General features: G+C 45.3%; 2 protein-coding genes across 3 annotated transcripts in view; both read right to left on the bottom strand.

Moving 5' to 3' along the window:
- LOC147010090 (protein FAM200C-like) overlaps positions 1 to 22,500 on the bottom strand; it is a 527,036-nt gene that overhangs the window by 226,549 nt on the left and 277,987 nt on the right. The window lies entirely within an intron of this gene.
- Positions 1 to 22,500, bottom strand: part of LOC147010092 (glutamate receptor ionotropic, NMDA 2B-like) — a 244,428-nt gene that overhangs the window by 119,405 nt on the left and 102,523 nt on the right. Inside the window, exon 4 of the mRNA XM_085862546.1 lies at positions 13,399 to 13,513. Within this exon, the coding sequence (XP_085718672.1) occupies positions 13,399 to 13,513 (115 nt within the window). The remainder of the gene's footprint in view (positions 1 to 13,398; positions 13,514 to 22,500) is intronic.

Here is a 22,500-nt window from a genome sequence, read left to right as displayed (position 1 = left end):
TTGGGATAAAATCATTAAAACCTCATGAAATCCCAATAAATATAACCGAATGAAACTCTTGTTATGTTGACAGCTCTCCATGAATCCAATTCAAAATGGTTTTCTCCCTCTCGGCCGATAATGCAACACTTGATGGAATGTTTCAATTGAATTTTCCATTGTTCCCCACAAAAATAACATTGTAGGAAGGTAAAGCCGTTTTCTCATACAATTTGTGATTTTCTATTAAACATTGGAGATGGTAATTTACACTCCGATTCATCCCGTGATGTCCTGTTGAAATGTCCTTTCATTGCCCCGAAACATTCATATCAAGCAAATTTGATTATCCCAAATTATTCCACAACGTTTGGAATTTAATCGGAGTATCAGAAGCTACATTTTGAAATTATAATATTATCCAATTCGATTTAACATTTCATAATGAAATGGCAGGATAAGCTTGAGGTTGGCACACTCATCATTGAGCAGTTTTGCCTGGGCTCGAATCTCAATTACCCAGCTGTAAATTGTCCATCCTGGTGTTTCTACATGCAGGTGAAGACATCAATGTGTGTGCTGTCCTTCGGATGGACGTTAAACCGGGATGTCAGTACAGTATTAGTTGATAGACGTTTCAGATTTCACGGTTTTATAACTGAGGCATAATAGGTGTTTGACATGTTTCAAATGGCCTTGACTTTTGAGCACATTTTACTCACATATCGTGCTGCAGAATGGTGCCACATAACAGACCAATTGTGCATTTTGGGTGATAAGAATGAGAATTGGCACAGATGTCGCTTTTAATGTGCTGAACATTTCTAGATATGGGGCCATTTCAGTTTCTTTCCAAGATGGCCGGTAAATTCAAAATGGCCACCACTAAGTAAAAAACTGCTTTCTGACTTGTTTATAATATTCAAATGTACTAATTTCATATTTTTCATGCTCTTTAACCGTGATATTGCATAGTTAGTTTCTATACTGATGTTTGCATATTTCAACAATGCAACAATTTTAAAAATGGCGCAGAAATCCAAGATGGCCGCCATGCTTAAGCAGTTTAGGAGATCAACCTCCATATCTTGCACAGTGTTGTCATGAGACTCAACTATGTCTTTCACATGACTGAGCCACCGATAAAGCAACAAGAAATAAGCATATAGGCACAAATAGTGCGACAGTTCAGTGTTCACATTCACAATAATCTACTAGTATTTGAAATATAAATAAAAATAAGTGTTGGCAGATGCACAATAAGCGAGGTCCTACGACTAGAACATATTGAACTCACCTGGCATTGTCCTGCAGTGCTGCATACATTCTTTCATATGAAGCAGGCGGGAGAACCGAAACTTCTGGTACTGTTGGTTCTTTTGTATGTCGGGAAGCCGGTGGTATGCTGGTGTATTCCTCTGGCAATTCTGATAAAGTCTTCTCTTTAGACTCACTTTGCCGGAGGATCTCTGTGTCTCTCTCTACTCCATGGACATCGTTGTTCGGGTGCTGAAAGAGGGATATTCTTTTGCCATGATATGCCCCTTGAGCGTTCGTGGAAGTAGGACTGTGGTCTATGTTATCAACTGCACTTGTAGTGAATAGACCATGGCGTAAGTTTGCAGGACAAACAACATCTTCTGCTTCATATCTTGCGCAAACTTCATTACCCAAATCCTTTGAAATGGTAAGTACTCTGTCATATGATACGGAGAGCCCAAGGTAATACATTCTGTCAATTAACTCACGCTTTCTTGTCCTGGCATGGATGAGGAGTCCGACGTAAATAGCCAGGGGTGTCTCACGATCCACACTGTGGTAGTGAGAGGTGGATCCTTCAAGACGTCGAATTATGACATTTTGGCGTATAAGCTGCGAGACAGTTAGTGTTGCCTGAGTATCAGTGGCATTGCTTGATTGCTGCACTATGTTTGATCCACCCATTATCATCCCAACGAGGGTCGTCGGAGACTTAGAATCTGATTGGTGCTGACACTCCTTGGAGAATTTCCCCATAAATACAGACTTTTCAAGCTTCAGAATGACCTTACGAACGATTTCTGCTGCCTTTGCCAACACGATAGCCTCCTCGTCAAAGTCACTTTCAAATGCCCTCTTTAGCGCCAGTCCGATGTCATCCTGAAAAGCAAGAAGAACGTTCCTGCCTTGCTTGTGGGCTTGTAAGTCTGGTATGTTGGCTAATATTCGTTCTTTCAGTCTGGTCGAGTGTTCTCGAGTAGATGTGTCTGCTCCCAGGTCATTTAGTCTTGAAGTGTAAATCCGATTTAAATCTGCAAGTTTGAACACCGGTGCTACGTCATTCTCCATGCTTTCTGCACGACAGTCTTCAATATAAGAAAGCAGCTCTGCCAGGACAATGCCGTGCAGTTGTTTATCAGAAGAACTTTCTCCGCTGTCAGAGCAATTCACTGACTCTGCTTTCTTGTAGAGTGTTTTTAAGCAATTGCTGTGGTACATTGCATCTTGGGACATCATATCTCCAGCACTCAATTTGGCAACTAATGTATGGTCTCGCACAATTTCTGCACATCGCCGAACATTTTTGTCTCGTTTCTCTATTGATGCCTTTTGGAGTTTATCTGATTTTTCACCACAAAAGAAGCAAGTGTCTTGCGATGTTCTGGCTGCACCACCACTGCTGTTGCGAGTGACTTTCTTTTTTGGCGAGTCACTGTTGGTTTCACAGGTCAGGTCAGGTATGGGAGCATGTGCCAGAACAGCACGTCGCTGCGTCCACTTTCCGCCGGTACTCCAGGGGCCTCCGTCTGGCCATCCCCCAGGCAGATGCCAGGCCCATCCCCATCTCCTTGAGATGATGGTCAACCTGTTGCAACCATGAGGCACATGGTCAACCCACTGGCCTCCTCCACTCATGAGACTCCCTCGCTGAGAGAATCTGGTGAGCAGGATCAGAGTCAGGAAAACGAGCCACATGTCCATACAGCCGCAACTGACGCTCACGGACTATGCAGGTAACAAATCTCATCCGAGTCTCTCTCAGCAACCGCTCGTTGGACACAAAATCCGACCAGCGATAGCCAAGGATTCTCCGAAGAAACCTGGTACCAAAGGAATTAAGTCTCCGTCTCAGATCCTTGGACAGAGTCCAAGTCTCGCACCCATAGAGCAAGACTGGAAGTACCTAGGACCTGAAGACTCGGACTTTCGTCCTCCCGCACAGGTACCGGCAGCGCCACACCCCATGATCCAGTGAATCCATGACTCCCCAGGCCCGACCCAGACGTCTATTGACCTCTGACTCGCAGCCAGCAGAGACATGAATATCACTGCCGAGGTAAGTGAATCTCTCCACGACCTCAACATCCTCACCACAAACAGACACAGACAGGACAGCAGCATCCAAGATGTCACCGAAAGCCTGGATCTTAGTTTTGACCCAAGAAACCCGTAATCCCAGCGGCTCCGACTCCTCATTCAGCACCTCGAGGGCCCCCAAGAGGATGTCTAAAGTCTCCGCAAAGATGACTGCATCATCTGCAAAGTCAAGGTCCGAGATCTTGACATTCCCAAATGACGCACCGCAACTTGATCTCTCCGACATCCTCCCTAGAATCCAGTCCATACAAGTGCTGAAAAGTGTGGGGGCAAGTACACATCCCTGATGAACTCCAGTAACAACTGGAAATAAGTCAGAGATGGTACCACCACACTTCACAGCACTCTCAGTACCAGAGTAGAGTTCAGACATCAGATCGAACAGTTTTGGTGGCACCCCACGAAGACCAAGAATCCTCCAGAGGACATCCCGATTCACTGAATCGAACGCTTTACAGAGATCAACATAGGCTGCAAGCAGACCCTGCCGAAACTCTCGTCTGCGTTCGGTGAGGACACGAAGTGCAAGGATAAGGTCAATCGTTGACCTCTTTGGTGTAAAGCCTGACTGCTCTGGACGCTGGTGCTCAAGCAGATGGTGGCGAACCCTATCGAGAATAATCCGAGCAAAGACCTTGCCCGGCACTGAGAGCAGCGTCACCCCTCGGTAGTTGTTGCAGTCTTGGCGATCACCCTTCCCTTTCCAGAGAGGGACAACAAGGCCCCTCTTCCAGTCAGTTGGGATGATGCCTGTGTTCCAGGCAGAGCACAAAACTGCATGCAACGACACGAGTGCAGCATTTCCACCAGCCTTGAGAAGTTCGGCATGGATGCCACAGATCCCTGGAGCTTTGCCCCGTTTCAACTGGTTCACCGCAGCCCGTGTTTCCACAAGCGTAGGTGGACCACAGTTGATTCGAGGGTCAGCAACAGGGATTGTAACACCCTTGACGTCCAACTTGACAGTTGGGGGATCAGCCTGGTACAACCGCTCAAAGTAACTGGCCCAGCGGGCCTTCACTTCAGACTCCTCTGTCAAGAGCCTACCACTCTCTGCTCGAACTGTAGTGCTCCGAGGGATGGGCTTGGATGAACGTAATGCGCGAATTCCCCTGTAAGCGGGACGAGAATCACCTGTCCACAGGTGATGCTCTACCCCCTCACAGATTCCTCGCACATAGGCCTCCTTGTCCACCCTCAGTGCACGTACAGTTTTATGCCTCAGCTCCCTGAACAGCTCAGCTCTGCCATTCAGCCTGGCCCTGCGACTCTGGTCAATGGTATCCAGTGTCCCTTGAGAGACAAAATTCTTCTTTGCCCTGTGGTGAGCTCCAAGGCATCCACCGGCAACATCAAGGACGGTGGTCTTGAAGGCGCTCCACAACTCTTCAGGACTCCCCAAAGCACCCAGACCCCCCAAGTGTCCACTCAGCCTGTTCGCAAACTCCTCAGCTACTCTCTCATCCCTGAGCTTGGCAACATCCAGCCTCGGCTGGGATGGTACCATTCTCCAGGATTTAAGGTGCAGCTTTAGAGTTGCTACAACAAGCCTGTTGTCAGTATTGAGGAACTGAGCACTCCGGTAGACCCTGCAGTTCTGGATCATCCTCCAACGACCGTCAATGAGGACATGGTCAATCTCCTTTGCCACACCGCCAGCGTTGGAATACCAAGTCCAGCGATGAGCTTGTGGGTGCTGAAACCATGAACCAGCCACCCTAAGTCCATGACTTCTTGCAAAGTCAAGGAACTTAGTGCCATTCTGGTTCATAGTTCCTGACCCATGGGGACCAACACGCACCTCATAACCGTTCCTATCAGTTCCAGTCGATGCATTGAAATCCCCCAAGATTAGAAGTGTATCTCGTCTGGGGCACTGATCAACCACAGACTCGAGTGTGGCGTAGAATGCATCCTTCACGGTGAGATCACTCGCCTCAGTCGGAGCATAAACAGAGACCAGGGAAATGACACCTAAGGAGTGACGAATCCTTAATCTCATAATACGCTCGTTGACCGGTGTTACCTCAATTATCATTGGGGTCAGCTTATTGGACACAGCTCCAGCAACTCCTTGGGTATGGTAACCATCAGAGCGACCAGACCAATAGTAGGTGTAACCACCCACCATTATCTCGCCGCAATCCGGTCTCCGAACCTCAGAGAGAGCTGCAATCCCGATGTCCAAACGCTTGAGCTCAGATGATAACAGAGACAGGTGATCATCCTCTCTTAGGGATAGGACATTTCAGGCACCCACCCGAAGGGACCGCCTCAGGTTAACTCAAGGAGACCGCCGTCTGGTGGACGTGTGTTGGTTTCACACTTTTCTTTTTTCCTGTTTTCTACCCATTGAAGTTTGGTATTGTTGTACTTATCCTTGCATTTTTTGTGCCATTGAGCTGCATTAGACTTAAGAGTTGAAGCAACTCCTGTTCCATTGTCTAACCTTGATAAGTTTATATTATCTGGAAGACTGAACCTCTTTGAATCTTATCAAATTACCTGCAAGATTATCATAAAGTGTACCAATGTCAATATCAGTCCTCTTTGAATCAGCTGGGCATCGCAGTGGTTCTTTTGATGGCTCTTGACACAAAATGCGTTTTGTCCAATCTATCAGCGATGATGATTCAGATGTTGAAGGAGTTTCTGGACGTTGTCTGGGGTCTAAATTCTTGAAGGATTTAGCCATTGTTGGTATTTTGATTACTACTCCACCACCACAGCTTCTACAACTAACAACAGCATGCACTGTGATATGGAGATACTGATCTGAAAGAAGAAAATGAAGGATGAATGAATGGATGAATGCGTGCGATATACACAGATTAACTGGAAGAATGTTAACTGTGATGCATGGTACAATTACCACATTACATGTTCATATGTTTGTCATCATTTTATCATGTAGCAGCCATTTTGAATTTGAAAGCCATCTTGGTTAAGAAATGAAGAACATGTGAAACTTAAGGTAAAAGTTAGTGACATTTCACATTTCTGGTCAATTTTCCAACCAATCATAGGAAATATATTCATTTATATGGTTGTATCAGTAATTTCGCCCATGGCGGCGGCCATTTTGAAAATGACCGCCATGTTGGAAAAAATTCAGTTGGCCCCATATCTAATATTGTTCAGGAGGTAAAACACTACAACTGTGCAAAGTTTCATGCTTGTCACCAAAAGTGCACAATACTTCCACCATTCTGCAGCACTAATATACTAACTACACATACTACAAATAAAGTAAATAAGTTCCAACTTGAGATCTTGGAAAACTTTTTGAGATATGGCAATAATAAAATCACAAAAAGCCTCATTTCATTATAATGGGGATGGAATTGTTGTCATGGAAACTGTCAACAAGTCAAAACGGCTAAATCAATCGTTAAGATTTGCGGTGAACTGATTCAGTGATCCAATGTACAAACGCTGTTCAAATTTCAAGTCAATTGAATGAAAATTGACTTTTGTGACCTCGACCTTTTGACTTATTGACCTCAAATACAATAGGCTTCCAGTTTTTATCGAACTCGATCAGTTGCTTAAGCTTCGTGAAGATTGGTTTGGACTTACATTGTGACCTGTGAGTGACCGAAAGACAACCAAACGTACTCAGGAAACAAATATACTTGCGGATCTTCGATTTCGCAAGTAACAAGCAATTACATTTGCAGGCACACGTGACATCATCTGCAGCAAACCCAGAAAAAGATATTTCATTCTTTGAAATTTGTTGCACAACTTGATATTCTCCATGTGAAGCACCAATATGGGTTTGATGCACAGTTTAGGTTTTGTGCACCAGCGACGTCATCTCTTTTGTGTTGTTTCGTGCATCGAACACCCATCAACCCGATCTCTGGGAGGAAATTTCTCATTAACAAAGCATCAGAGGTATATCAAGCAAGAAGGAGAAATGCTTTTTGATACATGTCCCATTTACCAATGTGATATTTTCTAAATCCAAAAAGGGCATAACTCTGTGAAAAATTGATGAAACGCCCTGAAAGTCGAACTTGTTCTGTAACTTGTCATAATAAAGCCAGATGCCAAGTTTCAGTTGAATACGTTGAAGGGTATTGAAAAAAAGTCAGAAAAACCACAAATGGGGCGGACGGACGGACAGACGGACAGAAAACCTATAGTCCCTAACAGTGAAACCGGGAGGGGATTAATAACTTTGCAGCTCACTGGTTTCATCTTATATATTGGTTTTAAAAGGTGTCGGTGGGATTGTCAAAATGACGTCACAGGACACCTTGTCGAAGACAATCAATCCGAAGGGGTCGGCTTAACAACTCAAACATGTCGAAAGTCTCCATATGGAAAACCAGCTCAAATTCCCTTTAGTAGTTTCGTTGGTGTGATGGATTAGAAATCCTTTCCTCGTCAACATACGGCCTTCTCAGTAGAAAAGCCGTTCGATAAGGTTCGATGTTCGATTCTAACCAACAATTCTCACACCCAGCTGGGGTTGCAGTCTTTGTATTTGGGCAAAAGGAAGTTTTGCGCTTCTTGATGGAAATTGTCATATCCATTGTCAGGTTTGTTTGGGTTTTCATCTCACCTCTGTCACGGTGTTCATTTCCTGGCCCCATCATGGTTTTCCCTTTCTTTACCCAGCAATGGATTGAACACGTACGTGTATTGAAGCCTATGGTACCGTATATCCAGTGCCGTATATCAAGAGAGTCTGGCCAACTTTTGTCTCGATCATACTGCGCTCTGATTGGTCAATACCCGGTCACATGCGTTGCTGGCGCCATGTTGCAGCCCATCTCAACACGAGTGAATTTTGGAGCGAAATTAGAATAGTTTTCGCCGTCTTTTCACGTTTTATCGTCAGATTTTGACTTTTTTGATGACACAATGGTGTTCTGTGCGTCCCGGGCAAGGCGTGAAAATGCACCGCCTCCCCAGGGACCCGGAAAGACGTCGTCGTTGGGCCGTAAATGTGAAAAGGGAGAACTGGACTCCACACGACAATGCCTACCTTTGTGCGGTAAGTAGTCAACACCAGATTTGCAATATATCTGATCTGATACACGCCACTAGCCGTAAGTAACTTTCTTACATTGGTTTTATCCATATTAGGTTAGGAAATAGTGTTTGTAGTTTTCCCGTAAAATTCAATCCCTTCAACTGACGGCGGTCATCAAGTGGAACAAAATGCACTGACAATGTTGCTGGATGACTGCAGCTGCAAACTGTTTTTAATTTCTAATCTTTATCTGATGTATATTTCCCCAGGATTCCCGGCATACGTTTCTCTGGAAATCGTTCCCACATTTTGACCGGGAATCTCAGGAATTTCCCGTCCGGGATTCTCGACTGCAAATTGTATTTGGAAACTTTCATTGACTTCGAACTGAGTGTCAACACGTACTTCAATTTTCCGTTTTTTTGTTTTTTCAGAAGCATTTCGACGACGGTCAGTATGAAAACAGGAGGGTTGATGGTTCAAGACCACTCAAGCACAATACCATCCCGACTGTCTTCCCACATATTGTGCCTGTCATGAAAAGGAAGCCGAGGAAACGACCCCATGACGAGACAACACCACAGAAGGAGCCCGTCCCAGATCACACATACACAAAACAAGACATGCCTGCGAATGACGACGATAACCAAGATGTCCAACTCATTGACCTTGCCTCCAATGCCCCTGTAACGCTGGCTGAAACCGACCAGGGTCCTGACTACGATGCCAAGATCGCAGCAGTGGAGGCGAAAGTGGTCTCTCTCAAGTGGTGGTTACATGCGGCACAGTGGGACAAACGCAAACAAGCCAGGGAGCTCGTCACTCTGAAGGCGAATGTCCAGAAAGTTTTCAACCTCGATCAGATCAACAAGTTGTCTCGTCTCAGCACAAGGGGTACTCAGTGGTCAGCAGAAACCTACAAGAAGGCTCTGCAACTCCGCTTTGCATGTGGCAGTACCGGCTACGAAGTCCTGTTGTCGCAACACCAGCCGCTGCCATCGCTTCGTTCGTTACGACGGAAGATGGAGGTTATTGCGATGGAACCTGGTATTCTTTATAAAAGTGTTCGACTTCCTTCAGCTGAAGGTTGCTCCCATGAAGAAACCGGAGCGTGAGTGCTGCCTAACGCTGGATGAAATGACAATTGAAGTGGAATTGCAGTTCGACAGATCATCCAGTAGTTTGCGCGGAAATGTAACTTTGCCAGGACATGGTGGCACTGCAACTCATGCCCTCGTATTCATGCTGGCTGGCATCACCTCCAGATGGAAGCAAACAATTGCCTATCATTTTACGGGCAATTTGGTGAAGGGAGCCTACTTACAGCCACTTGTGACTGAAATCATACAGCGGGCTCATGTCATTGGGCTCCACGTCAACGCAGTCACATGTGACATGGGTAGTGCCAATCAAGCAATGTTCAAGAACTTCGGACTGGTTAGTTCGAAGCACGCAGTGACAGTCAATCAAATTCCCCACCCATGCGCTGACGGCAGGTTCCTACACTTCATGTACGACGTACCGCACCTGATCAAGAATGTCAAGGCGGGTCTGGTGAATGGGAACGAATTCAAGCTCTGTGCTGATATCGTCTCCAGGCATGATCTGCCTTCAAATGTAGTCAGCCTGGGGGCAATTAAGGAACTGGTGACATTTCAGGTCAATGACGATCTGAAACTGACGCCCAATCTCAGCATGGAAATGGTGTCGAACACCACCCATTTCGACAAAATGAAAGTGGGAAAGGCATTGAATTTTTTCAGTAAGTCGGTCAGTGCTGGACTGCACGACCTGGTTCAAAACGAAGTTTTTGACAACGCGTTCCTAACGACTGCCTGGTTTTTGGACTTTATGAACACCTGGTTCGACCTGATGTCCAGCCATCACCCCGCCACCGCGCTCAGTAAAGCGAATACGTGTGCTTACGAGAAGGCGATCCGGCACCTTGAAGAGATGCTGGTGGTATTCGGAGGGATAGAATGTGGCAAATCGTGGAAGCCGTGGCAATCCGGCGTCATATTATCGACCTCGTCTGTGCTCGACATTCAGAGAGAACTGCTGGCCAAGGGACACCACTTTGTGCTCACATCCAGACTCACGCAGGATTGCCTCGAGAACCTGTTTTGGTGCGTCCGATTCAAGAATCCTGTCCCAAACGCGCTGGAATTCCGACAGACTCTGAAGCTCATAACGGTGGCGCAATTTCTGAAGTCTCCCACATCCGGTAATTATCTCGAGGATGACCGGTCATTTTTAGCGGATTTCCTCGACACTCCGAAAGATAAACCGGCGACACCAGACGAATGTGACGAGGACACATTCAGCTATTTGATTGGAGAGCTGCCTCCTGATCCTCTCAGCAAAGCCCAAGAGAGCAGCTTGTCTTACCGGGCTGGCTACTGTATTTCCTCCGTCTCCAAATCCTGGACACATTACACCACTTGCCTGGAAGCCGCGGAGGACCGCCGAAAGTCTCTTTCGCAGGGCAGTCATGAGGCGATAACAAGACTGAAGGAGTACAAAGAAGGTGCTTTGACTCATTGCAGTGACGAGGCTTTCAAGCTGTTCAGAGAAGGAGAGAAGCAGTTCAGGATGGTGCAGGACCAGTTGAATGGGCATAACCTGGTTGAAAAACTTGTCCGTCTGTCAGCTTTCTCAGTTGATATTCCCGACTGCCACAATCTGAAAACGAAGCGACTGATGAAGTTTTTCACTGTGCATCTGTACATCTATCTCTAGATATCGTCCTGGCCATCTCTAGCCATCCACCCTACTTTTTGGTTTTGGGGTTTTATGAATCTTGTACTCTGTAATTCTGGGTCATGTTTCTTTTAAATCATCATGAGGAGCTCTCCGAACCATGGTTGGCTTTGCTGAACTGGTCAATTTTGCGCTAGATTTCTAGCCTCTGTGGTTCGTGCGATACACAGGTTTCCATAGATTCAGGCAAGAAATCTTGTACAGTAAAGAAATGGATTAGTCCGTCCTCAGTATGCGACTTGCGGTATTATGCCACCTCAGTTATTTTTGGGTGGGTTTATCAGCATCCAGAATACACCATCTTGTAGAGCGACTTGTTTTCGAGCAAAGCTCAAAATTTGAAGTCAAAACTCCCATTATTTTTTGTGTGAGAAGGAAAATGCCCATTCATATCGCACCGCGCGTATGCTCCCGCATCGCCAGCGTCATGCTGGCTGGGATGCAATATGGCGCCTGCCTAGCCAGTTGGCCAGACTCTTTATATATGGCACTGGTACAATCTATGTCAATGGCTTCCTGTGATCCAAGGAGTAGTTACGCAGACAGACAGACAGACAGACACACACACACACACCTCCATACAGAGCGCCGGTGCCGCTGAAGCAGTGCCTATGGCTAGGATTAGAATCCTGGATAGGTTGTCACTCCAACACAGGTAGTCAGATAGGTAAGAATTAGTACTTTGTTCAGGGTACTGGCTATAGCTCGCCTACTCCTCACGATGGACACAGTGGGATCTTTAACAACACAATTACCGGCAGACGGGACGTCCAGCTTAATGTCCATCCGCGGGACGGCACACACATTGAAGAATGAAATTGCTTGTGAAACACCAGGATGACAGTTTATAGCTGGATCAGGATTCAAAGCAAGGCTAGACAGCGTAGAGGTGAGTGTGCGTACCTGTAAACCATCATGTCAGCCCAAAGTGTCCTTCTCTGTGCATGATTTGAGATTTTAAATGTTTTTAATTGCTCAAACAATGGGTTCAACCCGATTATTAGCCCCGCCCCTTCCCTGCGCAGCAGAAGACGGGGTTTTTCAGTCACTGCTGTGTGCCTGTGTGTCTGTCCGTCTGTCCGGGCCGAAACCTTTTGGAGCTTTTGTCAGCAAATTTCCAACAAACCTATATTATGAGAATATGGAGAAGAGAAATTTATAATTTTGTCAACATAATTTTCATTATTTCTTCTTCTCCTTCTTCTTCTTCTTCTTCTTCTTCTTCTTCTTCTTCTTCTTCTTCTTCTTCTTCTTCTTCTTCTTCTTCTTCTTCTTTTTTTTCTTCTTCTTCTTTTTCTTCTTCTTCTTCTTCTTTTTCTTCTTCTTCTTCTTATTCTTTTTTGGCATTTTTTTTTACTCTATTATTTTTTAAACATTTTTTTTTCAGTAAACACTCGTCCAATTTGAACCAAAATGTTCATGGTAGGAGCGACCCCCAATGGAGAATATTTTGATGATAATTGTGATGTCATATGTCACGTGGTACGGCAGCCATATTGGATAAAACACAAAAAGGTTAAAACATTATATCTCTGAAACCGCTGGTCGGGAAAATTGAAACATGGCACATATCATTTCACTCCCAATGGGGAATAAAGGCTTGTAAGGATGACGTCATCAGTGTAATGGTAGACCAGCCATCAATGTTTTAATCAAAATCCAATTGTTCACCATTGAGATTCAGTGTGCGTGTGTCCAGACCGTAACATTTTAGTTCGAGTACAAAGTGGATGCAGACAGTCTTTATATGTCTGGTGTTGGCTTAATGGTTAGGGTGGTGGGCTTGGGATCCGGGGATCCTGAGTTCTAAATCCCACTCGGCTGTTGAATTAATACCAGGTGGGGTTGACTCTGCCTGTCATCCTTCTGAGGTCGGCAAAATGAGTGCCAGCTTGCTGGTATACTGTGTCGGAGTGGTGATCTGTCCAGGATTGTGCCCAATAGCCCAGCAGACTGCTTGGGCAGCACCAACGCTCTGCACAGAGGATGGTGTCATTGGATGGATGGATGGAGGGATGGATGGACAGGCTTTGCATTTTCAGATGATTTCTTGTTTATTTTTGCATTCGTTGTGCAGTTATTAGGTTTTGATAACCTGACTAGGTTTTCCTGAAATCAATGTTTTGACGAAATGAAACATATTCAATCCATCTCTTGATCTCTGAAGAAATGAGTAGACGACGGAGAAGTTGTTGAACATCATTCTAACGAGTGAATAAAATGAAAATAAAAGAATATGTCAAATGAGTAAGCCACATCGACATTTCAAAGAGGTTAAAAACATGTGACCTTTCACCTTTAACCTGGACCCGTACCTTTTCCCACGTGCCTTGCTTGTTGAGAACCTTCACCAGGACGCTTGGACTTGTCAGAAAGCCGTTTGGGGTGAACGAGAAATCAGAAGTACCGATGAAGAGTTGGGAAAAGTATCTGCAAAGAAGACATGGAAAGAAGTTTGGGATTGGAAAGCAATAGGATTAGCAGAAAGAACAGGATTTCCTAATTTGTGTCTGATTCCATTCCACAGATATACATCATGCACCATCATGTCTTATTGTCGAGGATGAGTCGCTCGGCAAAAATAATATACAGCAAATTACAATGGTATACCTCCGCCAGGCTGAACATTTTACATTTTGTATCCCATTGATAGGCCGGACGTGGATCCCAACCTGAAGCAAAATCTAATCACCTTGTTCCTCTCACCTACCCAACCTGTCCACCTCGTTTTGTCCGAATCCGTCCACAACTATTTGAGATATCATGTTTTGGCCCCATCTCTCAATGGTGAAGACTCACTTAGAAAATTAAAAAAAAACTATTCCACCTGGATCCGGATCTTCACCAAAATCGAATCATTTTTTCCTTGTCACACACCCAACCTGTCCACGACACAGCCAGCCAGACAGACAGACAGCCAGACAGACAGCCAGCCAGCCAGCCAGACAGACAGGGGTGTATTTATAACTTCCATCCACCTTTGGTGGTGGAGGTAGCAAGCAGATGTCGGAGGTAGCATCAACGACGATGCCACTCAATCTTTAACCCTAACTGCACTGGAGGGGGGGGGGTGGGGGAGGTGAGGAAGGTCGACCCGAACATGATGATGCTCGTGGACATTTTTCGCTATTTTTTCGCAAGCGCTGCGATTTCGAATTCTCCTTTCGTGACTTCTTTCCCCGGAGTCTTGTGCACGTATTGATTCAAAACATGTCCAAGTCGGACTTACCATTCAGGTGTCTCTCGTACTATTATGCTGCAGTGCATGATCTGACAATAACAGTGATAAAGTCTCACTTTCATGTAAACATGGAATTATTATGCTTTGATCTGACAGCAATGTTCAATTATGATATTGAGAGGTTTCACCTACATCCTCTTCAAGGTATTTTTTTTGTTTTGCACGAACTCACGATTTGTATACTTCGTAATTGAAATAGAATAGAGATACTGAAAAGTTGCACAAAATTTGTGACATGTCATGAACAACACACACACATACACACACACACACACACACACACACACGCACACGCACACGCACACGCACACGCACACGCACACGCACACGCACACACACACACACACACACACACACACACACACACACACACACACACACACACGCACACACACACACACACACACACACACACACACACTTGATGAGGTCCCCTATTTATATTTTGTATGCTTGCTATACATTCGTTAATCTTGATTCATGGAAATGCTATAGCATTTGCATATTCATATAATTTATGCAAATATCAAACAAGTCCCACTCAAAATAATCATTGAACATCATGATTTCCAGCTTGAGAAAATTTCTTCTATACATATATATATATATACACACATATATGCAACATGCAAATTTATGTATTTTTCAGGGAAATCTACAATTCTGGTCTATTGTATACATAAGATTACACGAAACGTGTAAAGGTGGCACTTAAGACTTTCACCTGTGCACGTGCCAAAATGCAAGTGGTTGATTGACCCCTGTTGCAGACAGGGGGGGATTATTAGCCATGGGTCAAACATATATTTGCCCCAGCCGGCAACTCCTCCACCACCCCCCACCCAGGCTGCTCCCGAAGGGAGCAGGTGTTTCTATTCCATCAAATAGGCACAAATATCCAGCTGTCCAAAGTGCATTTAGGTGAAGGGTGTTAATGATCCTAAGGTATCTTTCAAAAAGACTTGGCCATCGTATTCGGGCTAGCACTACCTGTGTGAGGGGGTACTGTTGGCATTGGGTTGTGCATATGGCATGGGCATGAAGGATCAAATTGCTTTTACCAGGTACCACCACTACCTTGTGAAGTATGCTTCAGTTCCAGGTTTATTGCCAAGATATTTGCAGAATCTAAATGCAGTTTGCCGTCACCGTGTGAAGCCTGGTGCAATGAAAGGTACCATGAGAGCATAGGCCAATATAGGCAGGTGCGGAGGACCGCAGTTTTGTGGATGACATTGGTGCGGTATATACAGGGTGTTTCATAAAAGTGCACTATATGAGCAGCCTGATATTCTGTCGTTTCTAATGCTATACCCTTTTCTCTTGCAGGTTATGATGGTGGTGGGATGCCATTTCTAACAAGTAGTCAGAAGGACCCTACGTCAACTATGGTGTTCACAGTGGAACAAAAAGTGAAAATCGTGACTTTGTCGTTTGAGACCAAATCCTATGTGCAGGTGTGCCAACGATACTGTCAGTATTACAATGTTCACACGCATAATGGACCTTCCAATGGGAGCGTTCAGCAGTTATGGAGCACTTCCAAGCACATGGAAGCATGAAACATCAAAATAAAGACAACAGTGGCTGCCCACGAAGTGTTACCAAGGACCAAGGGAACATTGATCTTGTGAGAGATTCTGCTATTGAAAGTCCGAAGAAATCCCACCATCGCATTTCTAAGAATTCACGATCTCAACGTCATCTGTGCGGCACATTTTCACTTCTGAACTCAAGTTCTACCCCAACATCATATCTGGAAGGCATAAACGAACTGAATGACATGGCAGGCCGAGTAACAATGTGTGATTGGTTCAGTGACCAAATGGGCAGGTACCAAAATCGGATCAACTCCTTCTGATTCAGTGAAAAAACACTTCCATTTGAATGGGGCTATCAACAATCACACCAACATCTTCTGGGGTGCTGAGCCTCCTGACGAGGTGTCTGAGTTGTCTCTCAAGGGCCCCAAATCAACTTGCTTCTGTGCATTGAATGCCAGTTGGGGGATGCTGGGACTGTTTTGGCTCGAGGATGCCAATGGTAAGATAGTGACAGTCAACAGCGAGCAGCACTACGATGTCTTACGCCAATTCCATGCTGATCTTACTCAGCTACTGTCTCCAAAACCAACTCAGACTTGCATGGTTCATGCAGGATAGTGCCCCACCGCAAACTGCAGGTGAAATAATTGACTTGCTCCACAAGCTGTTTGGAAATTGTGTCATCAGCTTGGCCACAGTGCATGAATGGGCACTCCACAGTCCGGAATTAAATTCATTGGATTTTTCCTTTTGGGGTGCTGCCAAAGGTTAAGTTTATGCCAATAAACCTTGAACCCTGGTTCTCCTGAAGCAGGAGGTGGAGGACTACCATCAGGCTACCACGTCAGCCACTTGCAGACGAGTTGAGGAGAATTTTCGAGTCACAAAGGGCGGAGGAGCTCCCTGTGAGCTAATGGCCATCCATATCGAGTGCCCAACTGTGTCTGCGGACATCCTCCTGCAGTTCGGTTACATTTTTAAGGAGGTTGGTGGCAGGATTTGCACTCTGGCCACCGTAAAACACTTCATTCCGCTAAACCTACTCCATGCAAAGAAAACTGAAACCTACGCAAACCTACTCCGGTGCTGCTGCCCTTCACAGGGCACCTTACCGGATGACGAGATTGGGGCGAAGCCTTCGGGACCCCCATTCCTTGATGATAGGAGGAAAAGCATGGGGTAAACTTACTGGGTCGGATTGCAGTGGTGTGTGCCAGAGTGGTGCTGAGGTGTTGTCCACCAGATGGCGGTCTGCTTGGGATAACCTGAGGCGGTCTCTCCAGGTGGGTGCTTGGAACATCCTATCCCTAAGATAAGATGATCACCTGTCTCTGTTATCATCTGAGATGAAGCATTTGAATATCGGTATTGTAGCACTCTCTGAGGTTCAGAAACCAGATAGTGGCGAGATCATGGCGGGTGGTTGCACCCACTATTGGTCTGGCCGCTCTGATGGTTACCATGCCCAAGGAGCTGTTGTAGCTGTGTCCAATAAGTTGACTCCAATGATAATTGAGGTAACACTGGTCAACGAGCGTATTATGAGACGATGGATTCGTCACTCCTTGGGTGTCGTTTCCCTGGTCTCTGTGTATGCTCCGACTGATGTAAGTGATCTCACCGTGAAGGACACCTTCTATACCACACTCGAGTCTGTAGTTGATCAGTGCCACAGGCGAGATACTCTTCTAGTCTTGGGGGATTTGAATGTGTCGACTGGAACTGGTAGGGATGGTTATGAGATGTGTGTTGGTCCCCAAGGGTGTGGAACTGTGAACCAGAATAGCATTAAGTTCCTTGACTTTGCAAGAAGTCATGGACATAGGGTGGCTGGTTCATGGTTTCAGTGCCCACAAGCTCATTGCTTGACTTGGTAATCCAACGCTGGTGATGTGGCAAAGGAGATTGAACATGTGCTTGTGGATGGTCACTGGAGGATGATCCAGAACCGCAGGGTCTACCGGAGTGCTGAGTTCCTCACTACCGGCCACAGGCTTGTTGTAGCAACTTTGAAGTTGCAGCTTAAATCCAGGAGAATTACACAATCCTAGCCTTGTTGGTGTGGTGTTGTTGGTACCTTTGCAGAGGACGAAAATCCGAGTCTTCAAGTCCTTGGTGCTTCCAGTTTTGCTTTTCGGATGTGAGACTAGAGATCTGAGACAGAGATTTAACTCCTTCAGTATCAGGTCTCTTCGGAGAATCCTTGGCTATCGATCGTCAGACTTTGTGTCCAATGAGCGGTTGCTGAGAGTGACTCAAATGAGATTTGTGACCTGCTTAGTCCGTGAGCGTGTCTTTGACGTGAGCATCAGCTGCAGCTGTATGGACATGTGGCTCGATTTCCTGACGCTGATCCTGCTCACAGGATTCTCTCAGTGAGAGAAACTTGTGGGTGGAATTGGCCAATGGGCTAATGATGTGCCCGGTGGTTGCAGCAGGTTGATCGGCATCTCAAGGAGATGGAGATGGGCCTGCATCTGCTTGGGAGATGGCCAGACGGAGGCCCCTGGAGTACCGGCGGAAAGTGGACGCAGCGACGCGCTACTCCCACACCTGATCCGAGCTGATCAAAGCCTGCTTGAACAAAGTCGGAGCACACATTGAAAATGTCAATTGCATTTTAAAATGGCATGGTTTCCTTCAATGCATCACTGAACTTGCTACTTTTTGTAAAAAATTTTTTTTACACTAAAACGTTCAAATAGCCCACTTTTTTTTGAAACACCCTGTATACCCGCTATATGCCTCGTAACGGGGAACCGGTTTGGAACCACAATGCGGTTTTTCGTTTCTAAAAGCGGCGGTTTCTAAAATCAGCATCATCACACAATTTCCAAAATTAGTGCCATTGTAAATGGGTGGAAGGAAGTAGGAGGGAAAACAATCCATTTGATAGTAGGTAAGTTTAATGATGTCTTTCTGTGACTGCATTGACGCAGACCTTGAATTAGTGCAAAAGGTGTTTCACGAGAAAATTTTATTTTATTTTATTTATTCACCGGTGGTGATGGACCCAAAATATGTGTCAAATGAGGCTTTCAAACTTTGCAGCCATTGGCAGTCTCTCCCATGCAAAAATTCCTTTGCATGCCAAAGAAGAAAAAAAAACACACCATCAAAACTCAACTGTGCAAAGTGTTCATCGCTTGCTTTGAATATTTTTTTTTTTTTTACAAATCTTCTCATTTGGAGTAAAAAAAAAAACCGTTTTTCTTTCTGTTGGCAACACACCTCCAGTTAAAACGTGCAATCTGTTTTGTTGTCGATGATTATTATCTCGTTTCGAGTGGAACAAACAACTGCTTTTCATCTCAGCACATTGTGAAAAGAGGAAGTGTTTTTTTTTTCAATTTATTTTTAGCATTTTTCAGCAACACGAGCGACATCTTATTTTCGTCACAGTCTTTTGCTCATTTACTTATTTATTTATTTTGTTTCGCAAGACCACAGGGCACATTATCAGGCCCATTGGAAGAGCATGGTGATGATGCGGATGAACTGACAGTGCGGCAGGAAGGAATGAACAGCAAAAGAGTAGAGGGAGGAGGAGAGGAAACACAACAACCTGCGATAAGGAGGGTTGGTTGAGGAAGGGTTAATGGGGGGGATAAAGATGGTGAGTTTCGATGGGGGTGGAGGAAGGGTGACATGGGAGATGCTGGTGCAACCGCCTGCTTGAAACTCTTGAGGGAAGAGTGGGATAGCAGAGCCTCTGGAAGGTGGTTCCAATGACAGGATCGAGAAGGGAGGAATAAAGGAGTTGAGGAGTGCGTTCAGCCTGGATTTTTGGAAGTTTAACCAGGAGAGGGTTACTGGAGGAACACATGCATCCTGGAGTTGTTTGGGAGGGTTGAAGGGATGAGAGAGAGAGAGAGAGCTTCTTCACCTGTGATAATGGGTCGGCATCTCAAGAACTGAGCGGGCACTCTCACATCTAGTTAACGGGAGAGACTCCCAATGGCTGCAAAGTTTGAAAGCCTCATTTGACACATATTTTGGGTCCATCACCACCGGTGAATGAATCGAGTAGCAGGATTTTTACCCGTGGTGGCGTGGCTTCATTTGATGAGAGTGTGTGATTTTAAATGCATACATGTAAGAGCATTAGTTAGTTGGCCCTGCTGTTATCACGTCTCGGAGGAAATAACAAAGGTGTTTTGTCTCCCTCAGCAGCATGCTGCCAATAGTAGATCATGGAGCGGTCCGCTGTGTAACCGAATCACATCAACTGCGGAGAGACAAATTAGAGAGAAATTGCACCGGAGGGCAAACATTGTGTGATGCGGCGCTGAAACCCCCTGCTGCTGGGATGACAGATGGAAATATGGTTATACGAGCACAAATGTCGTGCTTTTGTGCAAAATATTGTTCTCCTTGCTCAGTTCTGCTGTGCGGATTTAGCACAGTTTAAAAAACAAAGTAAGTGAATTAAAACAGTGAAATAAATTCCAATTCTTTTCGGAAATTTAAGCATTCTGGGTATAAATGTATTTATACAGCAAAAAGCAGTAGTAATGGTCATGGAGGATCTGTTACACGCAGACAGCGAGAGCGGACAATACCGGACTTGACTTCAGACAAACACAGATGGCCGATGGCCTTGGGGGAAGTGACGTAACTTTCTACTAATCTAGTGCACTCTGAGTACCGTTGACGCCATCTTGTGATTTCTCTCCGCAGTCGGTCGGCAATTAAGGAGAAATCTCACCCCCTATGGTTTCGCTGTCCTCTAATCCCTAAATGCTGTCCATCAAGCGATGGAGAAGTACATACCATTTTTACCTCCGCCACCGAAGGTGAAGGAGGTTATGTTTTCACCCCTTTCTGTGTTTGTCTGTTTCTGTAGAGGATATCTCAAAAAGTTGTCGACGGATCCGGATAAAATTTTGTGGACACGTTGGGTGTGTGACAAGGACGAACTGATTAGATTTTGGTGAAGATTCGCATCAGGATCCGGATCCGACTACGAGAATTTTTAAGTGATTCTTCACCATTGAGAGATGGGGCCAAAAACGATATATCGCACGATATCTCAAAAACGTTGTGCACATGGTGGACATGTTGGGTGTGTGACAAGGAAGAAACGACTGAATTTTGGTGAAGATCAGAAGAGAGAAGATACTCTGTGCAGAGCGTTGGTGCTGCTTCAGCAGTCTCCTTGGCTTATTGGATACAATCCTGGATGAGTCGCCATTCCGACACAGTATACCAGCATACTGGTACTCATTTTGCCGACCTCGGAAGGATAACAGGCAGATTTAACCCCACCTGGTATTAATTCAACAGCTGAGTGGGATTTGAACTCAGGATCCTTGGATCCAAAGCCCACCACCCCGAACGATTGAGCCAACACCAGGCATTCCATTGAGAGATCGGGCTAAACCGATACAAAGCACGATATCCCAAAAAGTTGTGTACGGATTCGAATGAAACTTGGTGGACAGGTTGGGTGTGTGACTACGACGAATTAATTCGATTTTTGTGAAGATCCGAATCGGATCCGCCGACGAGAATTTTTAAAGCGATTCTTCACCATCGAGAGATATGGCTCAAAAACGATATATAGCATGATATTTCAAAAATGTATTGGGCCAGATATGTTCTCATGGATCAGTCATTATGGGGCAGAAGTATGCACTCCACCAAGTGCCCTTCTTGTTGAAGTCTGTGGTATGACTCAGGCATGGTAAGAATCGAACCACCAACCTCCCAGACTGAGGGCGGATGCCGAAGCCACAATTCCATTGAATCTGGTTAATGGAAAATATAATACGCAATTATCCACCTGACTTATATAGCCATTTATCTTTGTCAAAAGGGTGGCCACATAAGGCAATTTTTCATAATGTCATATTAACCCAATAATACCCGATGAAAAACACTCCGTAAAATCCCCCCCACAAACGAAAACTTTGTAATTTTTTTAATTGTAGAAAAGTCTTTGGATGAAACACGTTGTTTATGTGAAATCTTTTGGTGAGATTTTTACTCGATTTGCTCATCCTTGCATGACTTGCTCCATTTTGCCTCTGAAAAAAAAAAATCTGGGTTTGATCATCAATTATAATCTCTCCAGATCCCAACACCCACCGTTCCACCGTCTCCTTACATTGCCTAAAGTATGGGGAAAGAGAAATATCATCTCCTTGTGCAATGAGCTGGACTTCAGTTAATCTTGACAAATCTCACACTCTCTCCTCCATTCTGGCAAACCCTCCCAGCTACTTTCTTAACAATCCTCTCGAAGACTCTTGGCCCTCACTCTCAGTCATGATCTTTCTTGGGCAAACCAAATTTCAAAGTTGGCCTCCAAAGCCAGTCGCAGACTGGACATCCTCCGTTGTGCAGAGTCCTTCCTTAGCACACCTGAACTCCTATCCACTGACAAGGCTTTCATCCACAGCTTAATGGAGTACTGCTCCTCCCCCCCCCCCACCCTTGGGTTGGCTACCCTGCTTCACACCTTGCTCAGCTTGACACTGTGGAAACCAAGGCCATCAATGTTATTGGAATTCTAGCAATGTTGTTGTTGCATATCCAGCCAGTGGCTGCTGGTTGAATCTTTTCTGGAAGTGTGGCTGTGTCACTCATGCAGTGCCCCTGTTACTAGTAAGCTGGTACTCATTTTGCTT

Source organism: Eptatretus burgeri, chromosome 17, assembly GCF_056783735.1.
Source record: "Eptatretus burgeri isolate ZD-2024b chromosome 17, Ebu_testis_v1, whole genome shotgun sequence".
NCBI lineage: Eukaryota > Metazoa > Chordata > Myxini > Myxiniformes > Myxinidae > Eptatretus > Eptatretus burgeri.
This window is presented reverse-complemented; position numbering and strand designations above follow the sequence as displayed.